The following is a 20353-nucleotide window of genomic DNA, read 5'->3' as shown; positions in this document are numbered from 1 at the left end:
TGTAACTGAACCTACAATATCTCCAAGGTATTCATATACAAATGATTCCTAGAGCTGTCCTCTTCCTTCCTGTGGCTATTCAAGAGCTTTGCTATAAAAATGATGTTTTAAATGTTGTGATTGGTTTGGAGGTGGGCACTCACTGCCCCACCCCCAGCCCACCCCTAACCCCAGGGATGCCCATTATCCCAAGAAAGGGGTATGCCCCTATGAGGGATGCCCCTCTTTGTGAGAAATTATTAAGCAAACCTCCCATCCCACTTCCCTCTCCAAATTTGAGAATGAACCTTTGAGTCCAAGGCCTCTTCTTGCTCGGAGTAGAGAAGTCAGAAGGCTCTGAACCAAGGGCAGACCTTGCAGGGTTTGCAAAACTGTTACTGTGGACAAGCTAGCAGAGGAGTTTTGTTTGGCTTGCTTAATGATTGAAATGTTAAGAAATTCCACCATCATCATCACCCCAGACTTCTGACTTCGCTGGAAAAGACGAATGACTTGGTAATTGACACGGGCTCCCACATAGTGGGAACTGGTGACTCTCTTTGTAAGGATATGTCCTCACCAGTTCAACCCCCTCCACTCCCTGTTCCCTGCCTGGCCCGTGAAAGCCTATAAGTTTGCAGCCTCTGTCTTAGCCTGTCCAAATGCCTTAAAAATATTACTATTTAAGGTGAGAAATGACCCCACAAGGACTGAGTCCAGGCTGTGCCTTTAAAGATGGGAGCAGTGGTCCACAGAAGGGACTTACTTGGAGTCACAGGTTGTTCAGACACAGAACCTGGACTAGGGTCCAGATGTCCACCACTCAGCCCGGCACTCTTTCCTCTGCCCTGGCCTGTCTGTCTCTGGTTAAACTGTAGGCTACTTTGACACATGTTTTTCCTCTTTGTCTGACTCAGGGCCTCGCACAGAAACTGGCACATGGAATGAATGAGTGAATGAAAGAATGATATATGAGGAGGCTGTAATTAGCTCTCATTTCAATTAAGTTCAAGCAACATTTACTGAGTACTTGCCATGTGCCAAGTTCTGGGCTAGGCTTGGGATACAAAAACGCCCAGGCCCCTCCTAAGGGGATCCAGGTACTCCCACAGCACATAGGCTCCAGGGAAAGAGATCCCACATCAGAGGGGCCAAGAAGGAGGTGAGGATATCAGCCACTCTCTCTGGGAAGCCAGCACTGCCTTTTGACTCCTTTGCTGCAAGTTACTTGCCTAGATCAGCTGTCACCTCTGAGAACAGAGAATAATAGCAGAGAATCCTCAAGTCCTGAGCCACCTACCACCCCCTTCCCAAGCCCTTCCCAACGCCTGGCTCCCTGCACAGAGACATTAGAGCCTTTTCCTGGCCAAAGGAGCTGGAGCTAGTTCTTCATCTGAGACTGCTGGACACCAGGAAAGCTCATTCTAAGTCAACTTCTACACTAAAGGTCTCCAGTGTGGTGGTGTCTCCAATGGGGGTGAACCTTGGGGCAGGGGGGGACACAAGAGACAAAAAACCAAGCCATTTTAATATTTATAATCTTTAAAAGAAATCAAAATTTTAATATACAGGTTGACGGGACTAATAGCATATTATTATTAGATTTAGGCAATGTATTCAACATTACTATGTCTAAGGTTCAAAGAGCTTCATATCTATTCACTTATTTAATCCTCTCCAATGAAAAAGATATGATTATTATCCTCATTTTACAGATGTGGAAACTGAGGCACAGAAGGTTAAATAGATTACCCAGGTCACACAACTAGTAAGTGGTGAAACAGGGCTGCAACTGAGCCAGTCTGGTTCTGTGAAACATGTATGTAACTTGGGAACAAAAAAAAACATATATTGGAGGCACTAAGTTGTTTTTTTTAACCTGTTATGAGTTCATGATCTAAATAATTTGGAGACTGTTTCTTTAGGCCTTTATCCTGGTGGGCTCACCGGGAAAGTCACCACAGCTATATGTGTCCTTATTCTACATATCCGGCCATCTCTAGCCCTTCACATCTGTTCTTTGTTACAGCTGTTCTGGATGCATTCTCTGCAATATGACTCACCTCAAAACAAAAGGTGTTTCTAGGGCTTTGCTTTCCTTTGATCATACATCTTACTTGTTCTGGTGATAATTAGAATTTTAATGAGAAGGGGGTAGGGGGAATCTAGAGAGCATACAGTGCATTTAAATGTTCAGCCTGACAAAAAATTGAATTCGTAAATGAAAAGAGAGGTAGGAGAAGGGGGTGGGGCAGGAGAATGAGGTTTTCCTCCGTGTGGTTGCTATTTAGATTGCTTCTCCACATGACCCCCAGCTGCTCTTCGCTCAGAGCTGTGATTAGGGAAGGCAGAGAGCATGGGTTATTGGAATCAGCACCCAGTGCCCAATAGTGGTTATATGAGACCAGGAGGCCCATCCTGTGCCTGAAGAATCTTCTTCCAGGACTAGAGGAGCCTGGGCTTTTGACATCTCACTGGCAGGCAGTACAAGGAGAATTAGGTCTCAAACACTGAGTGGGTTCATCTTCACAGGAGATGCAAGGTTGGTGAGCAAGGTTGGTGAGCAAGGCTGGTAAGACCAGAAACAAGCAGCAGGGAGGGAGGTGATTGTAGAGGATTTACCCCCTTTAAAATCGCTATACATTTCCTCGAACTCAGACAGCCCTCATCTCCTAGTTTAAGGTACATTGAGATACAGCCTCAGGGCTGCCCAGATAACCTAAGCTGTGTGCCTTCCAACTCTGGGTTTGCTGGGGCCAACCCACTGGGACATGTCCCCTAGGAAATCACAGGTGCACAAAGAGACTTCAAAATCCTTTCCCCATTCACATCTTGTTTGAACTTTGACCCCTTGAGGCAGCTAGAACTTTGATGGGCAACTCCACCAGTTTCTGAGTCCTGATCCAGTGCTCTTCCAATTTACACCACGCATTCACTTCAGGAAAAGTGAGAAGTAAGCCTCCAGTAAGGGAGAGAGGGCTCAGCCCCGCCCTGAAAAAGAGAAAGTACTTCCTAGGTATTTGGATTCTTCTTCCCTGTCTTCTTCTTTACTTCCTCTTCAGCTTAGAGAGAAGGAAGCATTGCCCTGAAGTCAGACTGGGCTCACTCACAGTCTACCTCCACTAGTTTTAAACTGTGTGCCTTTGGCAAACTAGGTAACATTTCTCAGCCTCAGTTTCCTCATCTATAAATTGGGGGTAATAATAGTATCTACCTTATAGGGTCATTGTAAGGTTTAAATGAGACCAAAAGTGTTGAGGATAGTGCCTAAGATGTAATAAGCAATAAAATAAATATTACCTATTTTTATTAGAATTAGTTATGCCCAGCCCAATTTGAAACAGTCCTTAGTTTTGAAATTTGTTTAGTGGGCAGAACACCTGCAAACCATGAACATTAATCAATAGAGATAGTTTTAACCTTGCCTTCACAAACCAAGAACAATCCGACTAGCAGAAATAATATAACAGTTTCGGACGTAGCCAGGTCTGTCTGTATCTTGAGACATAACAAAACCATGGTTCAGATCACACATCTCCAGGCTTTCCTGCTAATACTCATTTGCTTGCTGCCTCCTCAGTTGCTTTGTTGTTACCATCACCAGCCAGCTGGTGAACAGGAATGAATTCCAAAGGAGTAAGAAGATCATGGAAGAAAAACCTGTAATTGAGAACATCCTATGTTCTTGAAAAATTTCTTGAAATTTGGGGAAAAGAAGCCAATATTCACTGTGAAATGTTTTCATTCAGGCATCAGAAGAGCTCTAGTATTTCATGGGCACCTGATTTGGTAAACCATAGTAGCCAGGTATCCAGCAGCCCTATGGGAGAGAAAACAGCTATGGAACTAGGCTTTGGGATCACCCGAGTGACATAGCCTTGTACAGGGGCACATGGCTCCTAGCCCTGGCTGTGAAACTGGACTCACAGGTGCTCAGACTCAGGATGGACATCTCAGGTGGGTGGCAGTGCCAGAATGAATGACAGCATAGCGTGTACCATCCTCATTGCTTTCTAATTGCGTGAACTTGAGCAAGTTATTTAACCTGTCCAAATCTTAGTTTTCTCTTTTATTTAGTCAGGATTCAAATTATTCCTACCTTTCAGAATCATTGTGAATATTAAATAAGCTAAGACTTTGAACACAGGCTCTGGTACATGGTGAATGTCCCCAAAATGTAAGCTGCTGTTATTCTTCATGTTTTGTTTTTTGGTGGAGGATAATAATTGACTGTGTATACAGAACAGACACAAAGCTAAGTCTTTGAGCCAGGGAAGGGAGACACCAGATCAGAGGACAAAGCATCCGAGGGACGTCAGGCCCCTCTTCTCTCCTGGGAAGTTGAGATCCCCTTCAAGGCCATCAGGGTAGAATCTGCTTGTCACCTTAAATGAGACTGTCTTGTTGGGGTGATGGCCCATGGTCTCCCTCCTCTTCCAGAAAACGCTGGGTTATTAATTAGCAGCGCAGGGCTTTCTTATCTTCCCCCACTGACACTTCTTTCTCCAAAGACAGCCCTAGTGCCCCCTCTCCTCTTCTCCACCCATCGTGTTAGAATTCATCAGCAACTCTTATCGCTTGCTATTGTTCCCATTTTTCTAATGGGCTCTCATGTCAGAAAAATCCATTTTGTAACAGTAACAGGCATTCTTCCTAACCAATTGTAATTGAAGAGATAAACTGGGAAGAGGAAGCAAAAAGAAAGAACCATTTTCCCTGCTCATCCCAAAGCCAGAGAAGGTTGGCTTCAGGGCCTGGAATTGGTGGTGGACCCTCAGACATGGTCAGCGCTCAGGCTGGGGAGAGCAGGAGCTGCCTCTGCCAAGGAGCTCTCGTGCAGACACAGATAGAGACATGGACAAAGCACAGCCCAGAGGCCAGGGAGCAAGTGACGCAGAGGCCCAGGAGCTTGGAAGAACAGTGTTTAGCCTGGGAAGAGAAGATATTCTGGCTGAACCACTCATAAAATACTAATAATATTATTTATTCATTTCTACATAGTAAGCATTATGCCCTTTACATTATCTGATTTAATATTTTTACCCTCCCTAAGAAATTGGTATTCATGCTTAAAGATAAATAAACTAAGTGTAGAGATGTTAACCAGGTAACTTGTTCAAGGGTACAGTGCATTAAGGAGAAGAGCTGGGATTTGAACCTAGGACTTTCTGATGCCCAAATCTGGGCTCTTGAACCAGATATCTGGGAGGACTACAGATTGAGCTGTAGAGTCCCAGGTTGGACAGAGAAGTTGGCAGGGGGTGGAGGGGGCAGGCATTTCTTAGTTGTACTCAGGAGAGGATGGCAGGGATACTCCCACTTTTTGGCCTGACCCTATGAACCTGGACAGAGCCCCAGAGACTCAGATTATGACCAGCCTGGTCACCACCTGCCCCATCTTACTTCTTCCCTGGAAAGCTGACACTTCAGGTTGCCCACCAGCCACCAGGCAAGTAACCAGTGGCCTCTGGAGAAGGTGTCCCTGAGGAATATCTGAGAGAGAGAGAGAGAGAGAGAGAGAGAGAGAGAGAGAGAGAGAGAGAGGGAGAGTGTGTGTGTGTGTGTGTGTGTGTGTGTGTGTGTGTGTGTGTGTGTGTGTGTGTTAGGAGAACAGAGCTATTCTGTACTGAGGCTCATATGTGGCCCATTAATAATAAGCTCTGCCAGGGCTTGTAAGTTTATTAGGAGAAGCCGGTGTAATTAAAATTCAGGGCTGGGGGGAGGGGAGCAGAGGGCTTTTGCTTCCTTTCCTTCTTTCAGAGATCCAGCCTGAGCTACCAATGGGGATAATTAGCAGAGTCCAAACAGAGAAGGAATTAATGCTCCTGAAAAAGCTGTGATGAGGAGAGACAATGCCAAGCTAATTACGGCCGCACCAAGCTTTATGACTGGGCGCTCGCTTCCACCATCATTAGGGGATTCAGAGCTAAATTGGAGACGAATGTGGAGTGTTATAGCTAAGAGAGCATTGGCACTAATTTAGCAATTACTAATATTATTATTTTGGCGGATGGTAACTGTACCTTTCTGCCTGAGGGGTCAGGGCATGTGGGCCTTCTGAATGTGGGATCAAGGCTGGAGTGATGGAGGTTGGGGGCAGACAGTCAGAAATTCTTTTCCCTCTATGCTCCTCTCCCTGTTTGTACCTGCAACTAGTGAGAGGAGGGGTCTGCTTGGGTCCTCGGGGAGCAAGAAAGAGTTCAGTGCTCCTAGAAGAAAGAAGGGAGGGATGAGGTTGTGTCATTATACTTGGAGTGCCCAGATCCGGATGCCCCTATTTATTTCTACTTTCAGAGACTCCTCTGATTTCGGTTCCTAAGTATGACTCTGTCCTTACAGGCTTCCTTTCCTAAGCAAGACTAGAAAGGATGCCACCTAGTTTAGTCGGAACTCTGTCTTAGCATGCTTTCCCTACGCCAGACAACCCTATACAGACCATAAAGAAACCTGGCTTGATCCAGATGCCTCAATGCCACTCCTCACTATTTGCAGCCACATGTTATACCCCTAACTCTGTGGACAGGGAAGATAAGCTTCAGACAGTTAGAAGAGAACATGTCTTTTGTACAGAGCTTAGAGGGATGACACCTACTGAAACCACCATCCCTACTTGACGTTCTCATCAAAGTCAGAGAGAGAAGAGAACTTCTAGAACTGTAAATCGAAGGGCTCTACAACTCCTAGATACTGGACCCTGCTTCCAGAACTCTAAAGCTCAAAACACACTAATAAGAATATCATCTCCTTGGGTTCTAAAGGGTTGTGCATTGTACCTTTCCTCAACAACGGCAAAATCTGCAGAATTCCATCCTTCCAGTGAGAAGGACAAACATCACATAAATCTCATGGCCACAAGAAAACTAGAGTTAACCACTCCCAGCTGCCAGCCTAAGAAAAGCAGGGAAGCTTGAGGTCTCCTGTCAGGTTTCTGCATTTTCTGAAGCACTTCTGGACCTCTGCTTGCTACCGTAGGTACAGAACCCATGCTGACCATACCTAAACCTCTGCAACTTGGCTTATGGAAAAAGTTCATTCATTTCCACAAGGCAAATGACACAATGAAAGGTGGAGAACTGCTTGTTAGTTCACTTGGGATGTATTAAGGAGAATAGCAGGGCTGTGGCTCCAGAGTGTTTAAAGAAAAAGGGGAAAATTGCTTTTAGTTGGAACGGTTTGTGTACAGGTGTTTCCAAGTCAGGGTCTGATTAACTGAGACTTCCTGTGCAATTCCTAGCACAGACTCTGGCCTATAGAGGAGTCTCAGCAAATGACAGTGGAGTCTGAATCTCAATTGTCGAATCCCAGGGTGTTACTAGAAATCTGTAAGCTAGAGACTTATAACAGGAGAAAGTCAAGGGAAAACATAAAATGGTAAAGAGAGCTGGGCATGCTCTAGCCACTTGCATTTTTCATAAAACTACAACAAATGAAAAACTCTAGCATTCTGCTGGCTGGAGAATCTGGACCCAGGTAGTGGCTCTGGGATGCAGGGAGCAGGCTGGGAGGTGGAACAGTTGGGGCCTGGTCCTGAACTCCATGGCATCTCCCCAGACCCTCTGGTCACCTAAATTCTCAAGATCCCAAGGCCACTCTCAACCACTATCTTTCTCTTGCTATGATCAAAGGGTCTGCTCCTGCCTCCCCACATCCCTTTCAGCCTCCCAACTTGGACCCTGGGCTTGCCGGGACTTGTGACTCAGCAGCCAAAGTTAAAGTTTTCCAGAGCTAACTCGAACTCATCTTCTGATACAACCTGCAGGGAAGGCATAGTAATTCATCTGGGCCTGCTGACTCTCACCCCTCAGGCTTTTCTCACCCTCAACCTGGCCATCCAGGCACCTGTCATTGCAGATGATGGGTATCCCTCTGGAGTCAGAACACCAGTGCTTCCCCCTACCAAGATGTGCTGCATACATACAGCCCTGCCCCACTGCCAGCAACTTCCACCCTCACCCCTGGCATTTCTGCCCTGAACAGACAGGAGAGGCAGCTTCCATCCCAGGTGGAACTCCACAGGTATGTTCTCACCCTGTAGGCTCTGAGGGTCAGGACCAGCATTAAGGCCCCGCTGGAGATGGATCCTTGGTGGAAAAGATGGAAGGGAGCTGGGGAGTAGGGAGAGGCAGGAAGAGACTCCCTGACAGGGAAAATTCTGTGTCTGGTGGGTATGGGGAAACGGGTGGTGTGGGAGGGGATGGCACCAGAGAACCAGAGTCTTATAATAATAACTTGTTAGGCCTAACGTGTTCTGCGAATCTCCAAGGCAGGGAATCAACTTCCCCAACCTCCATCTCCATACTACCCTCTAAAAGTTCTTCTTTATGTCTAACCTCAGTCCCTTCTGCTGCAGTGATCAAGCCATTGACTAAACATTGCCACAACTAGGGAGAGCAGCGCCTCCTACGACCCTCACGGGGCTCAGGTGGGCTCCAATCACCCCAAGGCTGGATACAGCCCCCTCACACACCCAAGGCTCCCCTTGGCCTACTGCCCCCTCCCCTGAATTGTTCCTCACGGGTATCTACCTCTATATACGACCTTTAACCTCAAGTGAAAGGACCCTGGGACCTGCAGCCGCTGGGGAGTTTACCCCACCTATACCTGCTCCTGGAACCGCCGGTCCCTGGCATCTCGTCCCTGGAGCAGGGCGTGGGGACCAAATTCCCGCCTCTGGCAGCCCCTGTCTCCCCTTCCCGCGCCAGCGATGCGGAGCCACTGGGCAACTCCCGAGTACTCCTAGGCCCAGCCCTACTGGAGTCGGGGTCGGGGAACAAGGAGGAATGGAGCCCGCAGAGCCTCCTGGAACCCCGGTGCCCTGGTCCCTGCAGGATCTCCCACCCCCACTCCGCATTCTCTCCAGGCCTCTCACCCCCCCAGCCCCTCCACCACGGAGGGGACACGACCCCGTACTCCCTCCCGCCGGGGACCCTCCAGACGTCGGGACAAAGAAGCCCCGCGGCAGCCGGCGAGCGTGACTGCAGGGCACTGGTGCAGCAGGTAAATACCCGGGGCCGGCCGCCACGTCGCCGACCCTCCCGCAGCTGCCGCCGCCAGGGCGCGACACGCCATTCCCGCTGTCGCGACTCCCCGGAGACACCGCAGCTGCGCGCCGGGGTCCAGCCCGGCGGGGATCGGGCTCGGGACTCACCCGCTCCGGCGAGCTCGACTCGGCTCGGGCTCCCGCCTCGGCTAGGCGGCCGCCTGGGGCTGCGTCCGGCGCAGGGTCCGCTCGGCTTGGGCAGGAGGCGCCCTCTTGGCAAAGTCGGCGAGAGGCGCCCGCTCAGTCGCGCACCCGCCCCGAGTCCGAGTCCGAGAGGGACGGAGGGAGCGAGTTATAGGGGCGAGGGGGGTGGGGGAAGGACGCCGCAACACCCTCATACCCTCCCCCACCCCGCCCCCCGTCCCCCGCCCCCCAGCGGAGACGCGGAAAACCACTCGCAGCTGGAGAGACACCCGGACACAAAGACCTCGTGCCAGCCGCAGACCCAAGTTTCTCCCGGAGAGACCGGGGGTCCGCCCGCGTTCACCGCGAGAACACGCACACGGACGGACAGACCGACGCACGGACCCCGGGACCTCGACACTTGCTAGGAGGCGAGCTCTCTTCCTTAGCCGGGCGCCCCTCGTCTCCCGCTCTCCATGGACCCCTCTCCTGGTAGATTGCCCGCAGAGCGAGCTTGGAGATGCGAGGGAAACTGAAGCCCCGAGGGTGCCCGGTCCTGGGAGCCTGGCTGTCTGCGGGGTCCCCCGCAGTCCGCAGTAGTAATACGGAAGGGCCAGGGGGGTTCTACCCCCACCCCCGGTCCCCTTCGGGTCTCTCCTGGCTGTGCAAGCGATGGGTCAGGGGGCTGGACGAGGCTGGCTCCCAATCCAGAATCCCTAGCTGGAGAGTTCTCTCTAGGTTCTGGGGCTCCTGGGACCGGGACTTTGGGGAAGGGAGACCTCAGGACGGATATCCAGGAAGGGAAGGGGCCCTGGGTCTCCCGTTACCTGCGCCTGCCGCGCTGGGACTCCGTTCTGGGGGCTGCAGCTCGAAGCTCCGACAAGTCTCCACGTCCAGCCCGAGAGGGGGCGGCCGGGCCCGGCACAGCGAGGTGAGGACCGCGAGCGCCTCCTGGCACCGAGGCCCGCCGGCCCCCCACACCCCGCTCATGCCCCAGACACCCAGGCCTGCCGAGCAGCAGCTCGAACCCGCGCCGCGGCCGGACTGGGGCGGGGCACAACGGCCCCAAGAAGACCCTCCCTGCAGCGGCCCCCTGCGGCTCCGCTCTGCTTTTAATCACTTCCCCGCAGGGTCCCCGCCCCTCACGTGGCATCCCGCGGCAGCTGGCAAGTCTGGCGCCTCGCGGCCGCCCCCTCTACACTCAGGGACTGGTCTGAGTCCGGGGAGTAGGGGGTTCGAGGCGGGGAGCCGGGCTGTCCCGAATCTCAGAGGGTGCAAGGCCAAGAAGGAGTCCGGGTTCCCGCTCCGCATTCACTGCCTGGTGTGACCTTGGGCGTCTCTGAGCCTCAATTTTCCTCTCCGTAAAGGTGGTGTAATGATTTTAAGTACTTCACGGGCTCCCTGGGGACAGAAAGATCGTGTTTGTGATAACACTGGGGAAACTGCCACATGCCGCACGAATGACAGGGAAATAGATAACCCCATAACAGAAAGAGCGACGGTCAGGCTGGGTCTGGGGGGACCTTGGCAGAGGTTCCTGACGGGAGAAGTTAGACTGGTCCCCGAGTCCCAGCTTCGGAGGTAGAAGACCCCAAGACAGGCGGGCGATGCGAACTGCAAGACTTTCCGAGCTCCGCAATCCTGCGGTCAGCCGTACCCGCATGTTGCTATGGCGACGGGAGGCAGCGGCGGTCTCTCTCCATGGCAACGGGAGGGGAAAGTTTCTGGCGAATAGGAATGGGGGGCCATTTCAAGAGGGCGTAGGGCGCTCAGTTCCGCCGCCCCACTTCCCTGCTTCTGTGAAACAGCACCAGAGATCATGTATCTTTCTGCCAAGCATAACAAGAAAGACAGAAAGCTAAACGGGAGGATTGAGGCTAGACTTAAAGCAGAGATCCCCTCAGAAACTGTGGAGTGAGGCCCAGGAACAGATTGGCTGAGGGGCTTCGAGGCTCCTCACTCAGCGCTGGAAGTCTATGAGCCATGGTCAGGGAGGCCGGGGGACCAGCGCCCTGCTGGGGGGCCTATCACGGGAGTCTCTTGATCTCCACCTGTCGGCGGTGGGGCCGCTTCTGTGAGGGGCTCGCCTGAAGCCCCAGACCCCGGTCCATTTGCTCTCCCGGAGCTGGGAAGGAAACTTTAGCTGAAGCCCCTGGAAACCGCTGGGTTGGTGTATGCCCGAGTGGCTGGCGAGGGAAGAGGGTCTTGCCTCTTCATTAACACGCTTGTAGGAAGTGACTCGAGCAGTGACTCACGTTCCGGAGGGAGGAGATTCGGAGCCCTAGGTACTGGCGGTCTCCACTGCGCGCCATCTGTGCCAGCCGGCCCTTAGACTTGCTATCCTCTAGCAGCTAGTGCCTTGGGCACCAAGGGCTAAGGCGAGGCCTGTGAGGACCCTGGCCCAGCCAGGCGGCTTTTCCACCTTGAGGCGCTCTCTGGCTCTGTCCACAGTGCTGAAGACCCAGTTGGTGCTACCGTAGCGTGGGCCTAAGTTTAGGGGACGAGGGAGAGGCAATTGTGGAAGGTTCGCAGCTTCCACCTTGACCCCTGTGCCTGTGATAGGAGAAGGTTAGGAACTCAGGCAGGGACCAGGCAGACACGACGCAGGCGATACTGTGCAATCCGGGCTGCCTTCCTGCTGGAGGTGTTTGGTTGCTGTTCCAAGAACAAGTGGGACTCTGGCATCCCCATTCGCCTTCCTGGTGCTTCTGAAAACCCACCTGAGGAGCCCAGAGGCCCCATTAGCTTATTTTCCATCACCCGATGCAGATCTCAGCACCCAGGAGAGCCTCTGGCTACATGCTTATTAGCAGTTTCCCAAGTGGCAGGTTTGTGTTTATGTAAAATACAAATGGAGAACTGCTCTTTGCCCGTGTTTATGGCAACTCTGTCACTCCGCTGCTATTTCTCCCTCCCCCTCGCGAGTTCCTGGGGAAATTCACAGAACAAAGCGCCTTGTTTTGCCTTTGCATGGAATGAAAAAATACAGGACCGTTCCAAGGGCCCAGACCTGTGATGCAGGCAAATCAATATTTTGCTTATATCGAGTGGGGGAATTTGCATGTAAACCGAAGGTAAAGGAGCTCGTTTGGAGCAGAGCAGGTGGCAGGAGCCGAGAATTAACAGATAATTTCTCATTGTTCCCGGATTCAGCCTTCACACTCGGCAGGCGGTTCTGCAGCGTCTCTGGCGCCCCGGCAGCAGCTCTGGACCTGGCATTTCTCAATCTAACACTGTGAAGGAGCTGCTGCCCTGACAGGGCTGCAGAAACAGGTTAGGGCCCCTGGGTCAGTCATTAGCTACTGAAGTTGAAGAGTAGGAGTTAGGGTGTGTGAGAGAGACAAAGAGAAAGAAACAGAGACAGAGATAGAGGCAAGAGACAGATAAAAATAAGAGAGACAGAGGATGAGATAGAGATACAGAGAAACAGTTATAAGAGATAGAGAACAGAGAAACAGACAGAGAGACAGCTGTACAGATAAAGAAACACACATTCAGAAGGAGACATTTAAAAAGTATTTTTAACATTAAAATAAAGCCTCACCCTAGTTGTCCTCTTTAGCCTGCCACCTCCCCCTGCCCCCAGGTCAACTGCTGATACCATTGTGGTCACATAATCAGCCACAAAGCAGAAAAAATTCTTCTTGTAACGATGGAAACTTTTTTGTCTCTCAAACCCCTTTGCCCTGCAAACCCAACCCCAAAACACACTTTCGCTTCTTCCTATATGAAGAGATCAAATTCAGAGTCCCAGGGTCCCACCAAGACCTGGGAGGGAGGATCCGGGGTCCCACTCAAAACCAGAGAGGGAAAGAGGTGGAAAGAAGTAGAATTGTTGCCCTTCAATTCTATCTCGCAGAGAAACCCCGTTCATTCTGATTTTGGGTGTAGGGGTGGGGAGGAGAGAAGCAGGAACAGAGATAGTAAGCATGGAGTGGTGGCAAATAAGTACATTGGACAGGGCCTGGGATGGCTGGGATTCAGGATTGGTGCACCAAAGCAGCCATGAGGCTGTCATATCCCCTATCTGGGGCTTAGTGTGCCTATCCGAAGTTGGATTAGGAGCTCTTTGAGGCTCCTTCTGGCAACAGCACTCTAGGATTTTACATGAGGGAGAAAGGAGGAGGCTGGGGTGAGGGAAGGAGGGAGGCAGCCTTTCCTGGCTCTGAAGCTGAGGGTGGTTTTACAGAGGCCAACTCACTTTCAGCTCCCCCTCCCCCATTGTTCTCATTGCATCTACAGCCATGGATGGAGCATCCCGAGTTTGGGTACCCCCCAGGCCAGACTGCTCAGATGCAGGAAGAGGAGTTGGGGTGGATGGGAGGCAGAATAAGAGGAGGTTTGAGACAGAAATCAGAGGGCTCCCACTCCTATGCCCTCCTCTTTTCAGAAATAGCCAATGTGCCCACCCCCCCCAACTTAAGTCTCTGCCCTTGGGCAGGCTCCCACTCTGCTCTGAGCAGGAATGTCTTGTTGAGTTATGTTGCAAATAAAATAAATTAAAACCAAATAATAATTTCTTTCAAAAAATTGAACCTTGGTAGGAAATTGCTAATGCTGTAGGCGGAAAGAATGAGCTCCTTTGACATGAGCCGATGTGTCATATTGTCTTTTCATCTCAATGCAATTTCTAAATAGGGAGCCCTTTCCCCATTCCCTCCTCCCTCCAAGTCCCCAGCAGAAATGTAAAGGGAGCAGTCTGACGATTGAAGCTGGATTGTCTGACGTGCAGGGAGAGACACGGAGGAATAGACACACAAGCACACCTACAGCTTTGTCATGTGGATAGAAGCCAAGGAGGCTCTGACCCAACCCTAAGGGCCCCTGGTCTCTTCTCCCCCACCTCCCCCATCCTCTGCTTACTGAGGCTTGTAGCTGCCTTCTGAAGAAGTGTTAATTTACTTAAGAAAACAGACATCAGTTGAACCTAATCTACTGCCAATGGAGAATCAAGTTGAGGTCCTGTATTTGAGGGTGTAACTTTATATCATTATTTGGAATAAACTGTACTATGGATTCCCTATGGGGTTTCAGCTAGAACAGCTTTATCAGTATTTCCTACAGATTCCACTCTCTCCCCAAGACCCCATACCAAGATAGTAAATCTAGCCAAAGCTGGGTGACTTCTGCAAATCATGCCGTTCCAAGCCATCATCAGAGTTTTCAGGGATTCCTCCTTACCTGAGAAGATGCAGAAGACATTGCAGAGCTCAGGGTCAATGCCTAGGTGCTTTTTGAAAGAGTCCATTCTTGCTTTTATTCCAAGAAATCTGCTTGGAAATTCAAACATCCTGAACCAGGGTATATTTGCCTCTCTCCCATTCCTCCCCCATTTCAGTGGTCTCATCTCTGTCCTGTGCTCTCTGTTCAAGCACACAATGTTCCACATCAGACTTGGGAAGACTGGACAATGTTTTCTGCATCCAGCCTGGCTTTGTGGACAAAAGCAGGCTGGAGTTTGGGGAAACAGAGACAGGTTGAAGGTCAGAAGGCAGTATCATCCTTCAAACAACTTTAGAGCTAGGCCTAACCATGGTGGGTTGGGGTCTGTCTTCATTATTGAGAAGTGAAGATGATGTCAGAGGGGAAGGGCTAGGAAGGGAGCCAAATAGTCCTCTTCTCACTGACCTTGTACAGAAGAAACAGCACGGGCTTTGGAGTTGGACAGATCTGCGTTCAAATCCTGGGTCTGTTATTTACCAACTGGCTTGCTTTAGGTCCTGTACTTTAGCTCTCTGAACTTCAGCTTCCTCATTTGTAAAATGGGACATATAGGGCCTGATTCACAGTGTACAAGGAAAGGATTACATGAGTTGGGTTAAATGGCGAAGGTACTGTGACTGATCTGTGGCAAGTGTTAAACAAAAGACGGTTCCTGTCCTCTTCCTTCCTTTTTTCAGAATGTAGAGGAAAATTTAGCAGGTGTACTATTCGGAGGTTAACCTGTATTCTTCCATGGGGCAAGTCTCTGCAAATTTTCCAGAAGGAATTTATCTCATTTAATTCTTACAAAAACACCGAGAGGCAGAATGGGTGGATCCTAATGGTCCATCTAGTAGAGGAGATTAAGTGCCTAGTTCCTAGTCCACAAGCAAGGAGATGGCAGATAACTGGAATTCAGGCCTTCAGACAGCAGACCAGCCCTCCTTCCTTCTTTACCATGCTGCAGAAAGATGGTGGGGATATGAATACTTTTTCTTATTTTCTTACAAAAGTTTACAATATTTTAAAATTGCCTTTATAATAAATAAAAAATTTAGAAATAAATTGCAATGCAGTGAAAGATTTTTTTCCTGTGCCTCTTTGCAATGCTCTTGGCTCTTTGACCCTAGCCATTTCAGTTGCCTCTTGGACCCAGTTACTGGTCTAGAGGAAAGATGGTGTCATTGATAAAATACGGGGCTGGGGCCAGCCAGCTTCATGGCTCCAGATGTGCTTGGTTGCTTCATTCTTGACAGAGGTAGGACTCTTCAGAGAGCAGCTGGAGGTGTCTCTGTGCCTGGACTGTGTCCTGTGGTCAGAGTCCTGCTTCCAGGAAAGGGCCAAGTCAAGATTCTTGTAAGACCGGGACCTCAAAGACTGGAGGTCTCCCCAAGGAGCCTGGAGAGAGTTTGCAATCTTAGGTCTCTGGCTATTCCACTAATGAAAGGAAACCAGATAAAATGCCAAAACTAATTAAAATGACACACCCGAAAAGGCCCTGTCTAAAACTAGGAAGTCTTAATTCTTGATTTCAACAGAATTCAGGTAGGAAGAATCAACAGAGCATGCTTTGGGTCAGTGGACTGAAGCCCCCTGTGGAACTGAGATGCTGGAGTCCCTGGAGAGAACAAATCTGTTTATCAAATTCCAGCTTCCATCCAACTGGTAGAATAAAAACCCTTTTCTACCCCAGCCCCCAACCCTTATATATATTTCTGCTGTTTGCTAGAACCACAGTAAATGGTTTTAATGAGTCAGCCCCCAACCTTTATTAATACTTCTGTACCTTTGTAAAGCGTGGCACAGTTTACACAACAGTCTTACATATGTTATCTCCTTTCACACAACCCCGAGAGTGGACATTATAATTCTCATTTCACTGGTGAGGTCTCAGAGAGGCTAGAAATAACTGGCTCAGGATTCACAGCTAGCAAGTGGCCGAGCCAGAGCTCGAGTTTGTCTTTTCATGTCACTCGTTCACTCATTCAACATTTGTTGAGGTCCTACTAAGACCCAGTCTGTGCCAGGCACATGGGATGCAGTCCTGTGCTGTTTCCTGTATACACTGGCCTTCAGCCACACCGCATACAGAGCCCTGAGCATATGGGTTCTGTCCTGAGGGAGTGCACATCACCAGTTGTGTAAAGAGGCTGTGTGTGAAATTGATTGAAAATGAGTTCTTCTACCTCCTTGATACACAGTTGCACAACCCACATCAACTGTGAAATTCTCTTCTGACATGATTCTCTCTTTCACTCTCTCCTTTGCCTCCTGTCAACCCTATGCTTTCTCCAGGGTTCAGCTCTCAGCTTTTCTTTCTTCTATCTCAGCACCTTCTCTCTGAATGGTCTTATCCACTTATAGGGCTTCAAATACTAAACAATGCCAACATTAATAGTAATGGTAAACATTTACTGAGCACTTACTCTTTTCCAGGCTCCATGCTGCTTGCTTAATATGGATTGCATAATTTAATCCTCACAACAATCTTATTATTGCCTGCAATTTGCAGGTACCAAATGATAGAGCCAGAATTTCAACCCATGCAGTCTCACTCCAGCGCCCACCCTAAGGATTTCCAATTCTGTATCTCTGACTCATCTATCTCTCCTTGCTTCTCCATGTGCATTTATAAATTCATGTTCTGAACAACTTGACCCTAGACCTTCTGAATCCAATACATAAAAGACAGAAATCATATTTTCCTTCGCAAACCTGCTCTACCTTCTTAAAGAAGGCTATAACCAAACCAAATTAGTGGCTCAAACTAAAAATCTCAGAGCCTTCTTTGATGCTTCCCTCTCCCTTATTCACCTGCATTTGTCCATGACTGAATTCTGTTGTTTCTATTTCTCAAGTGTTTTGAACCCTTGCCCCCTCATCCTTGGATTCACTGTCCTTGCCCTAGCTCCAGCACCCAACATCCTTCTTCCAGATCATGGCAGTTACGTTATGGGGTAATATGATTACGTCACCCTCTCCATTAAATCTTTCATAGCATTCTTGGGACCTTTGAGATGAAGTTGAAACCCTCCAGTACAGCAAACAAAGCCCTTCCAGATCTGGCCTTTGTCCACCTAGGTAGCCTTCTCTCTAGACACTCCTGGCTATCCCCTGTGGGCCACCTATGCTGTGGTCACAGAGTGGTAATTCCTGTCCCTTGTCCTCACTCTCCACCCTACCCTCTGCACTTTTGCTCACTTTGTTCCTGCAGTTCCTCTTATCTTCCATTTTAGAGTCTAGAACTTTGTGACTGCTTGTCCTTCTGCCCCAAACACCTTCCCTCTTTTCCTCATCACCCAGCTTGTTCCTACTGGATGCAGTGGCACATGCAGGATAAGACTGTAGACTTTGAACATTATACTGAATGGGCAAAAGATGGAAGCATTCCTGTCGAGAACCAGAACAAGACAAGGATGCCCATACACATCATTCTTATTCAACATAGTACTGGAAGTCCTAGCCAGAACAATCAGGCAAGAGAGTGAAATAAAAGGCATCAAAATAAAAAGACGGGAAGTCAAACTATCTCTCTTCACAGACAATATGATACGATACCTAGAAAACCTCATAGTCTCTGCCCAAAGGCGCCTAGATCTGATAAACAATTTTAGCAAAGTTTCAAGATATAAAATCAATGTACAAAAATTAGTAGCATTTCTATACACCAATAACATCTAACCAGAGAGTCAAATCAGGAATACAATCACGTTCACAACAGCCAGAAAAATAGTAAAATACCTAGGAATATAGCTAACCAGGGAGGTGAAAGATCTTTACAAGGAGAATTACAAAATACTGCACAAAGAAATCAGAGTTGACACAAACAAATGGAAAAACATTTCATTCTCTTGGATAGGAAGAATTAATATTGTTAAAATGGTCACACTGCCTAAAGCCATTTACAGATTCAATGCTATTCCTATCAAACTACTAATGACATTTCTCACAGAATTAAAAAAATATATATCATTCATTTGGAACCAAAAAAAGAGCCTGAGTAGCCAGAGCAATCATAAGCAAAAAGTACAAAGCTGGAGGCATCACACTGCCCAACTAGAAACTATACTACAAGGCCACAGTAACTAAAACAGCATGGTACTGGTATGAAAACAGACACAAAGACCAATGGATCAGGTTAGAGAACCCAGAGATAAAGCTGTACACCTACAACCATCTGATCTTTGACAAAGCCAAGATAAACAAGCAATGGGGAAAGGACTCCCTATTCAATAAATGGTACTGGGATAACTGGCTAGCTGTATGCAGAAGATTGAAACTGGACCCTTCTCTTTCACCATATACAAAAATTAACTCAAGGTAGACTAACGAGTTAAATATAAAACCTAAAACTGTAAAGACCCAAAAGACAGTCTAGGCAATACCCATTCTAGACATTGGCCCTGGCAAACATTTCATGACAAATACTCCAAAAGCAATCGCAACAAAAAACTTGGCAACTGGGACCCTAATTAAACTAAAGAGCTTCTGCACAGTAAAAGAAACTATCAATAGAATAAACAGACAACCTAGAGAACGGGAGAAAATATTCGCAAATTATGCATCTGACAAAGGTCTAGTATCCAGAATTTATAAGGAACTCAAATGAATCAACAAGCAAAAAACAACCTCATTAAAAAATGGGCAAAGAATATGAACAGACACTTCTCAAAAGACATACAGGTGGCCAACAAACATATGAAAAAAAAGTACTCAGTATTACTAATCATTAGGGAAATGCAAATAAAAACCACAATGAGATACCATCTCATGCGAGTCCGAATGGCTAGCTATCATTAAAAAGTCAAAAAATAACAGGTTCTGGTGAGGTTGCGGAAAAAAGGGAACATTTATACACTGCTGGTTGGACTTTAAATTACTTTAGCCACTGTGGAAAGCAGTCAGGAGATTTCTCAAAGAACTTAAAATAGAACTGCCATTTGACCCAGCAATTCCATTACCGAGTATATACAAAAAGAAATATAAATTGTTCTACCATAAAGACACATGCATGTGTATGCACTATCCACAATAGCAAAGACATGGAATCAACCTAGATACCCATCAACAGTGGACTGGATAAAGAAAATATGGAACATGCATACCATGGAATACTACACAGCTGTACAAAATGAGATCATGGCCTTTGCAGCAACTTGGATGGAACTGGAGGCCATAATCCTAAGGGAATTAACACAGGAACAGAAAACCAAATACCACGTGTTCTCACTTATAAGTGGAAGCTGAACATTGAGTACACATGGACACAAAGAAGGGAGCAATAGACACTGGGGTCTATTTGAGGGTAAAGAGTGGGAGGAGGGTGACAATTGAAAAACAACCCATCGGGTGTTATGCCGATTAACTGGGTGATAAAATCATCTGTACACCAAACCCTTGAGACGCTCAATTTACCCATGCAACAAACCTGCACATGTACACCTTGAACCTAAAACAAAAGTTGGAGGAAAAAAAAATGTATAGGCTTTGCAGCTAGATTGCTTGGTACAAATATTGGATCTGCCATCCAATTGAATGATTGACATAGTAGCTGTGTGACCTTGGGCAAGTTACTAAACCTCTCTGTGCCTCTGTTTTCTTGTCCATAAAATGGAGATGATAATAGCAGTACCTCTCTCATTAGTTTACTGGGAGGTTTAAATGAGTTGATATGAACGAAGCACTCAGAATATCCCATTCTCTGACTTCCAGAGCTGACTCAGATATTCCCTTTCTTGACAGCCCATGGCACCCAATGCTTTTCTTTGTCACAGAGTTTAACAAACTATCCTGTTGACTATTACTAGGCCATGAGCTGCTGAGCTGCGTATGTCTCTCATTGATCTTTATACCTGCAGGGCCTCACTCCTGATCCACACACAGCAAATGTCTGTCACTTTGAAGAAGGCTGAATGTGTGAGTGTAATGCAACGCGAAGTGAGTGTGTGAGTGCAGGAGGAATCCCAGAGGACAGTTCCACAGGCCAAGTCAGGGAAGGCTTCTTGGAAG

General features: G+C 48.3%; 1 protein-coding gene across 5 annotated transcripts in view; it reads right to left on the bottom strand.

Annotated features, from left to right (window-relative positions):
- Positions 1 to 12754, bottom strand: part of LOC105479155 (synaptotagmin 6) — a 68894-nt gene extending 56140 nt beyond the window's left edge. The window contains exons 1-2 of one of the 5 annotated variants that reach the window (XM_071087462.1): positions 10666 to 12754; positions 9970 to 10543 (exon numbers count right to left, since the gene is read on the bottom strand). In XM_071087462.1, coding sequence (XP_070943563.1) covers positions 9970 to 10132 — 163 coding nt within the window. In that variant the 5' untranslated portion in view covers positions 10133 to 10543; positions 10666 to 12754. Of the gene's footprint in view, positions 1 to 9127; positions 9270 to 9969 lie in introns of those variants that run through there. The other 4 variants (XM_011736999.3, XM_011736998.3, XM_071088631.1 and 1 more) reach the window with 4 other exon arrangements.
- Positions 12755 to 20353: the final 7599 nt, after the last annotated feature.

The sequence above is a fragment of the Macaca nemestrina genome, chromosome 1, assembly GCF_043159975.1.
Source record: "Macaca nemestrina isolate mMacNem1 chromosome 1, mMacNem.hap1, whole genome shotgun sequence".
Taxonomy (NCBI): domain Eukaryota; kingdom Metazoa; phylum Chordata; class Mammalia; order Primates; family Cercopithecidae; genus Macaca; species Macaca nemestrina.
Note: the sequence above shows the minus strand (reverse complement) of the source record. Positions and strands in the feature narration are given on the sequence as shown.